Source organism: Aptenodytes forsteri, unplaced genomic scaffold, assembly GCF_000699145.1.
Source record: "Aptenodytes forsteri isolate BGI_AS27 unplaced genomic scaffold, ASM69914v1 Scaffold55, whole genome shotgun sequence".
Taxonomy (NCBI): Eukaryota; Metazoa; Chordata; class Aves; order Sphenisciformes; family Spheniscidae; genus Aptenodytes; species Aptenodytes forsteri.
In genome coordinates this window covers 5,773,508-5,784,325 of record NW_008796063.1, presented here as the reverse complement: position 1 = coordinate 5,784,325, position 10,818 = coordinate 5,773,508, and the positions used below count along the sequence as shown (strand labels likewise).

The 10,818-nt window shown below is 42.3% G+C and overlaps 1 protein-coding gene across 2 annotated transcripts in view; it reads right to left on the bottom strand.

Moving 5' to 3' along the window:
• The window catches only part of GET4 (golgi to ER traffic protein 4), a 13,373-nt gene extending 2,677 nt beyond the window's left edge, over positions 1-10,696 (bottom strand). The window contains exons 1-9 of one of the 2 annotated variants that reach the window (XM_009286378.2): positions 10,454-10,522; positions 9,995-10,194; positions 6,985-7,063; positions 6,484-6,565; positions 5,176-5,325; positions 3,350-3,488; positions 916-1,056; positions 726-801; positions 466-538 (exon numbers count right to left, since the gene is read on the bottom strand). In XM_009286378.2, coding sequence (XP_009284653.1) covers positions 466-538; positions 726-801; positions 916-1,056; positions 3,350-3,488; positions 5,176-5,325; positions 6,484-6,565; positions 6,985-7,059 — 736 coding nt within the window. In that variant the 5' untranslated portion in view covers positions 7,060-7,063; positions 9,995-10,194; positions 10,454-10,522. Of the gene's footprint in view, positions 1-465; positions 539-725; positions 802-915; positions 1,057-3,349; positions 3,489-5,175; positions 5,326-6,483; positions 6,566-6,984; positions 7,064-9,994; positions 10,195-10,453 lie in introns of both variants that reach the window. The other variant, XM_009286379.2, reaches the window with a different exon arrangement.
• Positions 10,697-10,818: the final 122 nt, after the last annotated feature.

Genomic DNA, 10,818 nt, shown 5'->3' with positions numbered 1-10,818 from the left:
TGGATGCCCCATCCCTGGAAACATTCCAGGTCAGGTTGGACGGGGCTCTGAGCAACCTGATCTAGTTGAAGCTGTCCCTGCCCACGGCAGGGGGGTTGGACTAGATGACCTTTAGAGGTCCCTTCCAACCCAAACTAGTCTATGATTCTATGAAATTAAGCTTTAACACAGACAAGATTTTTCTTTACATTTGGAAGTTATACCACAATGTCAAAAATTAACTGTAAGAGTCATTTACATGCTTCTCCCCTTCTCAAAGGTGAAAAGTCTACTAGCTTCACTAAATTAATTTCACATGCAACCAATTCATCTTGTATTCTACAGTAGTGACTGTTTCTACAGGCTACAAAAACCCCGATATATTCGTTAGAACAAATTATCTATTTCCAGCACAGCCGTTTCATATAAGCCACTGCTCTGAAAAGACTGGTGGTACCTATAAACAATTGTTGGCATAAACCTTACCTAGTAATCCTCCGTAGGACGATGTCTGCTTGGGCGGAACACCAAAGAAAAGCTGTCCTATTCTATCTAGGTACTGAAACAACACAAGATGAAGAACAATGTCAGCTACTTTGTTTACAGGTGGAAATATTATGGGCAGCAGTCACACCACACAAGCTAGATCACCGACTCTTATATACAAGTCACAAAACAGGAGACAATCAGCTATTATTTAACTAATTCTGTAGGTTAAATCCTGTTTACAACTATGAGTAACTCACCTCATTATACATGGGATCTCTTTTCAGTGAAGGTTGATACTGTTCACACAATACTGTAAATACTGTTAGTTTTCCTCTAGAAAGGAAACAAGCAAAAATGTAATCTCAGTAACAACTGAAAAGGAAACCAAGAACAACATGAGAACCAAGAACAAAGCCCAAGAACAACATGAGAAAAATCAGACTGTACCCATCAACTGCCAATAACAGAAACCAGATGAAGTTTAGCAGTGGTTGAACAAAGGGCGGACCCTTTTCTATTGAAGGATGTTTCTGCGTGTATGTCGTAAAAACAACTGATGCGCTGGTCTTATTTTTTAAGCAGAGAAATCTGCAAAAGGAAACAGAACACAGCAAGTTAAAAATAAAAGGCAGAGAAGTAGTTTTATATGCAGAAAGAAAAAGGGAAGCCAGAAGCTCAACAATCTCTACTTCATTTGTGCATAGAAGCCATCTCAGGCTTAAACTGATGGCAAAAACTAACTGGTAGAGATGTACATCTCTGGCAATGGTTTGGCTATCAACCGAGGAAGGGGAAAAATCACTACTAAAATACATTGTGGAATAAGCGGGTTGGGAGGGAGAACTGACATTAAGTATTAATAGAATGAGTTTAACCAAAGCAGATTGTATGCAGGACAGTTACTAAAAGAGGGCATCAATTAAATCAAAACGTGGAAAGACTGGCCACCGCGTAGAATCATAGAATAGAATCATTAAGGTTGGAAAAGACCTCTAAGATCATCGAGTCCAACTGTCGACCCAACACCCCCATGCCCACTAAACCATGTCCCTAAGTGTCTCATCTACCCGTCTTTTAAATACTTTCAGGGACGGTGACTCAACCACTTCCCTGGGCAGCCTGTTCCAATGTTTAACCACTCTTTCAATAAAGAAATTTTTCCTCATGTCCAATCTAAACCTCCCCTGGTGCAACTTGAGGCCATTTCCTCTCGTCCTATTGCTTGTTACTTGGGAGAAGAGACCGACCCCACCTCGCTACAACCTCCTTTCAGGTAGTTGTAGAGAGCGATGAGGTCTATAGAATCATAGAATCAATTCAAATTAAACATGATATTGCATTTACTGGTCCAGAGTTTACTACGCTGAGGTAAAAACCGAATTAAAGACCTTTCTCCTGGCCCCATCCACTCCCAAACACATCTCCTTTCAGTATGTATCTGCCAGCGTCCAACGACTGTCATTCTATTAGCACTACCTCAAAATAACATGGCATCAGGACCACTAATGAGTTTGACACACACGTCAAAGTCTCATAATAAAGCTACACTTGGAGCTCCCAAGCCATTTGTCACCAGTTAACAGATCAATTTCTCAAACTGATCAAATCTTTGTTCAGGTCCAGTTAATTTAACTGGCAATCTCTGCAAGTCCCATAGGCCTAACAAGAGACTTTATCTGGGACAAATGCTGTCAGCAAGCACTGGGAAGGCTGCCATGAGCAGTCTCATTTTTGGTTGCAGGCTGGCCTCCAATTCTGTACCCTCACATGTGCAAGGGCATTGGGCTCTTTTGCCTTACTGCTGAGCAAGGAACTGCAATTATTTCCATTAGAGTATAAACTGCTATGTAAGAGGATTTAGGACAGTATTTGAGATATAGGCCAGTAAAGGTGCAGTAGTAGTGCATAAATACTTAAAAAATAATCTCTTACTCATAACTTCTCCCCAGAATTTCCTCCCCTCCAGAACAAAGCCCCATAAAATTGTTTAAGAGTCCTGCATACACTGGATTTCCATAAAAGATTTTCTACTGCTCAAAATCACTGCAATCTATATCAACCAGCTATGGAAAGCAGGACAAATCTGACATGACAGCTCACTGCTGCCAAAAGAGAGACAGACTTGCTCTCACCTCCTCCCTCTCCCCCAACACCTACTCTCTCCCTGACTCCCTGCTGCACAGTCCTGTCTCCACCTCCTCCTCAGACTCCTCCATCCGCTGCTTTCCCTGACTGAAGAAAGCCATCAGCTGATTGAACACAGTAAAATTGGCTTTGTCAACCTTAATTGTACATGAGCTCTGCAAAGGCACATAATAGCTTGCATTCCTACCTGCTACAAAATTAATGCCTGAAGCAAATAAAAGCCACCAGCAACTCTTGTCAAACCAAGAACCATCGCACTGCTGCTCACAGACCAGGGTGACCCAAGACAAATTGTCTCTTAGGATGACGAGACTGAGAGCAAGTACTACGCTAAAGGTAAATACAGAGCCCACTTAGGCCCAGTCTTGGCAAGAACATCAAGGTAAGCCCTAACTAGACATAAAGTGGTGTTAACAAAGCTAAGAATTGTGCTTTCAGAGTCAAACATTACAGTAATTCTTCAGGCAATTAACATGATTTCAGGTTTCAACCTTAATACATTTTGTTTTTTCTTTTTTCTCTCCCCAATCTGACCAATTTGACACACCAGTTTTGAGATGGTTTTCTCCTGTTGTGTTGTTACCACACAACAAGTGAGTTTCAGAAGCTCTGGCCAGTTTCACAGTTTCTTTTGAAAAGGATGCATGGTTAACCTACAGTTATCATGACTAAATTAGATTGGCCTCAAACACAGTGTCATCTCAGCAAAATAGTTAAAAAAAAGTTCAACACCTACTGTAGTACTGCTTGTGCTACAAACATGTCCACCTCACTGCGATATCCCCTGGACGAGGAGTATTCTACTAGCATATTTGCACATCCTTCACCATCTGTGGAGTGCAAGAAGTGATACCGAGATTCACTATAGTTTTGCTCTATAAAAAGAAAAAGAAAACAGCTTTTAAGAAATCAGTTCATCATACCTGAACGTAAAAACAAATTTGTTAGGCTTGTACACTACAGCTGGTAAAAGGACAAGAGCTACACACATGGTATATAAACAAGACAACTAGCAAAAAGAGTGGGCTTTTTCCTTTGTAAGTTACAGACAATTTATAAAGGGAGATAATAAATATGTTATCCTAAATAGACTTGAACAACTGCTATTAAATACAGTTTATTCAATGCCACCACAAAACACAGCTACCACCGGGACAAACAGCTTGAGCTGCGGTCATCTCACTTTTATCTCACTGCATGTTGACACTTCACATGCTATCATCAGTGCTTAGGAGAAGAATCAAGAAGTTCCATATCAGACCACGTGCACTAAGAAGTCAAACAGCACCTTCAGCATCCTTCTTTCTAAGTGCACAGAAAGAAGGCATTTCCTATTTTTAGCTTAGCCCACTCTCGCTATCAAAATTAAAATTGCTTCCATATGCCAAATAGAACAGCAATTATACAGGAAAAAAGGTGTAAGAAATGGCAATGATTTGTTAGAACTTAACTTGAAGCAAAGCATCATGCAAAATCACTGCAATGACAAATCAAAACTGGATAGCTGCTAATTTTTGGAATTTAAAAGCTTTGTTTTAAAAATCTGAGCCTTTTCTGATGAAACTCTCCAAAACTACAGACGAAGAAAACGCACGCATTTTGCTCTTCAAAAGAACCGTGAGCAGACAGCTACAAAATGGGGATTTTTACTTTCACAATGCAACTGTTTCTTATCCTAATCGTATCTCAGCTTCTAACTTAAATGCTCTGAGGAAAATCCTCCCTTTCTGGCTGGCAGCAGCCATCACGCTAACCTAAGTCCCATGAGAACAGCTATGGGATTGCCTATGGCACGCAGAAAGGCAATGAGCTGGAACGTTGACCATTGGGTCAGGATTGTTATATGAAACCACTATCATCACTTTGCAGCTACTGAAAAATTTAAAATAAACAAACAATCACCTTGCGCAGTTATTAATTCACGAGAAACCACAGAAGAGATGGCATTTATTCAACTGTTCTCACTCACCTTTGTTATGTTTTGAACGTAGGACTTTAAAAACTGGCTACCATCCACAATTAAAATAATTATTTAGTACATTTTTAGTTTATCTTACATCCCATCACAAGTGATAAAATCCCACATAAATCAAAGGCAACAGCACTCATTCTGGAATAAGCCTGCTGGTCAACATCTCAAAAAGTACCTAGTTACAGATCCAAAGACTGTTTCGGATGCTAGGTGATGTATTTCAATCTTTGTCATGTTTATCCAGGATTTAAAAACAAAAAAAGCCACAACAGAACAGCTTTGCTCCCCAGTAATTTTCCTCCTAATGACTCAATCAAGCTACCTCAATGTCTAAAGGATCAACCTTCCTTTTACAGAGAGCTTTACAGCAGTTGTATTTTGGGTTTTGCACTAATACAGAGTTACAGCCCCAGGGTTTTTTTTGTTAGTAACATTAAGCTGAATTTATTGCAAAAATCAGGTAATAGCAGAACTCAATCAATCATTTCCATCTCAGCTTCCTTAGATTATTTCCAAAGTAGATCTCTTACAATATCATACTTTCAACATTTTCAAAACAAAACACAGAAAAGCCAGTTGATTTTTCTTACCTTTCCACAGGGTAATTGCTAGTAACTGGTGTAGTTTTGGATGTCCAAGTTTTCCCGATCCCCCGCTAGACCATTTTAGTGCTCTGGATACGAAAGCCACTCTTTCGGGAGAATTTGGATCCATTAAACTAAACAATTTAGCCAAGTTTTCTAGAAACAATAAGATTCACAAATATTTAGCATTAATAGAAATAGGATGAACTGCTGCTTCTAGTGCATCTTTAAGATACAACATTTAAGTTACAGTGCTATTGTGTCTTTAAGCTCCCTTAACAGCCTCCATAAGCCACCTTAAAAAAGAGTGACTTTGAACTTGAGCCACTTCTCATACATCAAGTCAATCTTGCATCTATCAGCCAGCAATATTCACATGACTCCTCCACAGCCAAAAGCTGTGCCTTGCAGTCAGCTGGTGACAGCTTCCCTCTTTCATCGTTTGGGACAGGATAACCCAGAGGACCATGAGATTCTGAGGAGGAGGAAAGACTGCAGGTTATGGGACTGCTTGCCATTCATAGGGAAACTGAGAGGGACAGATGGCTGTAGGTCGGAAAAGCACCACCAGAAGATAGATGGGATACAAAATGTCAGAGCTGATTTAAGTAAACAAAGAATGGCCTCTGTCTGTCTGTCTCCGTCCACAGGTTAACAGGAGCGGTTCGCCCATGCTGCAGCAGTAGTCTGGCCAGGCAGCTCTTAAGAGGGTCCACCCGGAACTGCCTGCTTACCAAATCCCACAGTCAAACAAGAAAAATTTCCTTGTGAACAGCTGAATCGCAAATAACGTGCACGCTACCACACTGCTAGGGTGGGAAACCACCACCCACCAAAGCCCTGGGGACATCAGTGACTGTGCAGACAATACATTACTGCTGCACTGAGGAAAGGACAATGCCACAAGACAGCAATGTTTGTTCTAAGCATGCCCACAAAGTTATCGGGAATCCATTATTCATTTTCCCCCAGTCCATTTCTGTGATGAAGGCAACCCTTAGCCATGTGGGAGGGCATACAAAAAGGATTTCACGTTTCAAGACTGTTCATCAGTGACTGTGCAGACAATACATTACTGCTGCACTGAGGAAAGGACAATGCCACAAGACAGCAATGTTTGTTCTAAGCATGCCCACAAAGTTATCGGGAATCCATTATTCATTTTCCCCCAGTCCATTTCTGTGATGAAGGCAACCCTTAGCCATGTGGGAGGGCATACAAAAAGGATTTCATGTTTCAAGACTGTTAACAACAGTTACTGTGAAGTGAAAGCACATCTAAACACCATCAAACCGAGCGCAAAGGTCACCTCACCTAAAAGGTCATCTGCTACTTTTGCATCCGATTTCTCCAAAGACTCCAAAACCAGCATGGACAGATCAGCAGCACTGTTTTGCTACAAAACAGACACATACTGGTAGTGATGAACATATCGGTACATAAAACATCGACCAGAATTTCGTCAGAGGCAGATTTAATACTTTTATCAACATCTACAGCTAAGGCACAGTATAGTCTCAACCTTCCCTTATAAAAAACAATTACAGTAATTTGATGGCATCAAAAGAGAAGCCTCCAGGAAAACAAAACAAATGTGGTTAGGATTATTGTTTGGATGCTCACAAACACTTCTGCTCTGTGTTCCAGTTTGGCATAATCCTTCTTTGTGGAGAAAGGCTCAACAAAGAGATACAACAAAAGATTACAAAGCAATTACCCCAAACGTTTACCATTGAGAATTCACCATTCACCCCTCAAAATCTTGGAATAACAACCCCCTCCCCCAAAACCACACACACAAAATTAGTGACTTACCTGGTTATGACTGAAGAACAGCAAAGCCCCTGAATACATTAGTTCTCTTGCTTCTGCGTGTTTTCCTTGTGACATATACCTGAAAACAATACCAAAGCCTTAAGAAAAATTACCACTAAATAAGTTGTGTACGCTTAAAGTTACTTAAAGGATTAAAGATCATTAAAATTTAAAATAAAGGCAATAAGGGATTTATTTTTAAATCAGGTTAGTTTCAATAATGATTAAACTTTAGCTGCAGGCTACAATTTGTTTTCTGCTCCAGACTTGATGGAATACAAGCAAAGAGTATAAGAATGAAAACTGAGAGCTTCAAACCTGATTTGGGCTGAAACAAAGAAAAGGAAATGATCCCAGGAGTGCACCTGAGCAAAAGATGCCAACGCACTGAACTACACCGCTCAGACCGTCACATTACAGCCTTTACCAAAACCAAAGCCATACATGGTGAAACAGTTTTCGGAATACACCCTGGACAGCTTGCACACCCAGTGCCACCCAAGTGACTCCAGCCCTCTCCTCACCGGTGTCTCCTTTCCACCGGCTTAAGTCTCTCTGACCACTACTACTCTCTGCCAGGGGGCATCTGCCACATACTAGTCCTCTGCTGAACCAAAGTAGCTTGTCTCTGATGGGCTCTAGGCAAGACAAGAGCAGCCAGCAAGATTTACCACGCAACACTTTACAAAAGAGTCACCAATTCATAAAAGAAACAAGTCTGGTCTCTCAAACATAATGCTTCAAAACACACCTGCTGCAGCTTCTACCTTCCTCGCTTAAGAGGTAACCAAGAAACGAAGAATAAAAGAATTTGTTCCCAGCGGTTACCTCAAGAGCAGGAGCCTCTTACCATGGTGCTGTGATTGCAGCCTCCTGCACATCATCACTATCGGTAACTAAAGGTCTTGGATAGTCACATCGCCAGTTTATAAAAGCAGCACATCCTATAAAAGCAGTTAAGGTGTGGCAGCAGATACAGTTTCCAATTTCCATTTCTCAACTGCTTCTCAAAAAGTCTGTTTTCTGAGTAGTTAGTAACAGCAGCCAATTTGCTCATATCAAAAAGGTAAGACATCAGTTCTACCACACTGCTTTAGCATCTGCAATATTCATTTTGTCCTCTACGACACCCAGTTGTGCTGTGCCCCGTTAACCCCTTTCTGTTCTCGGCGGTCAGAGCAGCCTCTCTGCTCCTGCAGCACCAAGGCCCGCCCCGTACAGCAGATCCGATGCACGAGCGTCCCCGTGGGGTAACAGAAAGGGGTCGGTGGTTGTGGGAGCGAAGCAGTCAGAGGAGCGGTGGGACAGGCTGGGCATGGAAGGAGTCACACTAACCAGAGGGAAAATGAGCAAACGGTGGATCCCAAAAGCTCTTGTGCTGCATGTGAGATCCCCGTCCCAGGGACGGGTCCTACTGGTAAAATCAGATCAGACAACAAGCAGGGGAGGAGACAGAGTCCTCCCATCCTGCTCACTGTCTTCCAAAAACCCCAAGGTCTTTTACCAAAACAGTTAGCAGAACTGTAATAATGTAATAATAACAAAATGTAATAATGTTTTTTTGGAGTCAGTATCCTCAACAATTCAGATTTGCAATCGCCATAGCAAATGCTCTGCACATCAGTCAAACGGATCGGCAGCTCCAACATTTTTTATAGTTGGCCTCACATCCAGGTTTGCTTCTAGGCATTTGACTCCGAATCTCAGTGTGGATCCACTTCCACAAATTCTACTTCCAGTAGACTCCCAATGCTATTTGGGAGCTCCTAATCTGGGAATTATTACAGCAGATACTAAAAGATGCTGAAAACAGCTTTACAACATAAAATACATTTAAAAGAGGAGTTGGTGGTTTTTTTTTTTTAAAAAAAACTTTTATTTAAAAAGAATTTTTAATAAAAATAAATACTCACTACATTGATCTAAGGGACATTTAGAACAAGAGAGAAACATTTTCGTAACTGAAATCCTGGAACAGATCATTCATACCAGAAAAAGTACCTATAAGCATCAGGAAAACAGATGCCAATGTAACAGATGTAACTACAACAGGGATGTTAAACTTGGAAGTCTGACTCCATCACCAAATCATAAACAGAGAAGAGTTCAACGCAGTCAGCCTGTACAGTAACAACACTGGCCCAGGTACTCCTGTTCGGAGGAGCACAGGACTCGCTGCTCGGAGTCAGGCAGGAACAGCAGTTTTCCACCTATGTGGATCACAGGGAGGGATGAGAGGTCTGCAGGAGGCAGGCTTATGGTAATCTTTCCTCCTCCACCTTCAAATACATCTCAGTTTATGAGTTTTGAAACTCTGAGTCAGGATTTCAAGTTTAACACGTAACTCATGACAGAACAGACTAATGTTTTACAGGCTGGTGTTGTTTAAAACAAGTAAGCACTGGCCATCCCAAGTACAATTCCACAGCTGAGATCTCACTCCGTGTTAATGAGTCTCTGGAAAACTACTGACATTTAACAGACATTTTACAGAGGACAGACAGGTCTATCCAGGACTCTTTTTTGGCCTCAGTGACTTTCCAAACAAATTTCACAGTCTCATCACATCTTTTTGCCTAGAAGGAAACCCTCTTCCTAGCTATGCAAATGTCACCTTTTCATTTACTTGAGCACCTCCTTTCTCTTGCATTTAAAATGGGAAAGGCAGGATCTTTGATTCCAAATTAATTCAGGGAGGCTTAAGCAAAGTATGTGAGTTAATACGTTCAGGAGACTGGATGAGAAGTGACCTGCTGAGCCAAGTCATCTTCCGCCACTGCAGGCATAGCATTACATAATCCTTACTATAAAATAGGCCATGCTTTGTCTTAATTTATTCTAAAATACATTTTAAGTCTTAAGGCCTAGACGGTGCCCTCGCTGATCCCATCAGGCTACAGCAGAAGACAACTGCTTTAATAGTGCTTGGCATACAGGGCAGGGCAGGCTATCTAACGCACACTGGCAGCAGAAGTAGGACTACGCACCAAGGACCCTCTTTCCCACGTACCTGGCTGCTATTTTTCTGTGAATACCCCCAGGCCCGTTCCCATTCCAACTCAGAGAAGCTCCGAGGACAGGTGACACACAAGCGAGCTACCGAGACTCAGAAGGCAGTTTTCTCACCTGTCCTCCCCCGGCAGAACCACAAGTAAACAAAGCTGGGACCAACTGAGGAAGTCCCTAGAAGAGATACCTTATTCCGTGCCCCTGAAAGCAAGGGTCTACATTTTAAATTTTGGTAAGAGAAAGGGTGTGCACCGCAAGTTACGGTGGACGTGAAAAATAAATAAAAAAAAATCTTAAAAAAGGTTTGCAATAAAAGTAAGTTTCTTATAACAGGTCAGGTAGCAGTACCATTTCTGAAGAAAATGTCGAGGCCTGCTCTACTTAGTCACCATCATGGACACAAATGTTACACCAGCTAGAATCTATTCTAATAAAGTTCCTCTGTGCAGGTGATTCTTACCATCCTGAGAGCCGCCCCTTCCTACAAGCGGTACCAGAGGGCGACCACCATGCAACAAAGTAGCCCTGTTTCTTGGCTGAGCAATCATCAAGCCAAAAGCTTAAAACAATCCACTTCGCAGCCAGGCCGACGATTAAAGTAAGGCGGCAAACCAGAGGCTGTTAAGAAGGCGCTTGCTTGAGGAGCTCACGGACGGCCCTGCAGCCAGGGACACGGGAAGGGCCCAGGCCGAGCCCCCAGGGGATGCTCTGGGGAGGCAGACCGAGGCCATCCCGCCTGGCAGGGGGGGGTGTGTTACTCGGCCTCCTCGGGACGCGGGGCCGCCAAGGGGGGTTTGGGGACGGGGGGCAAAGTTCAGCTCTGCC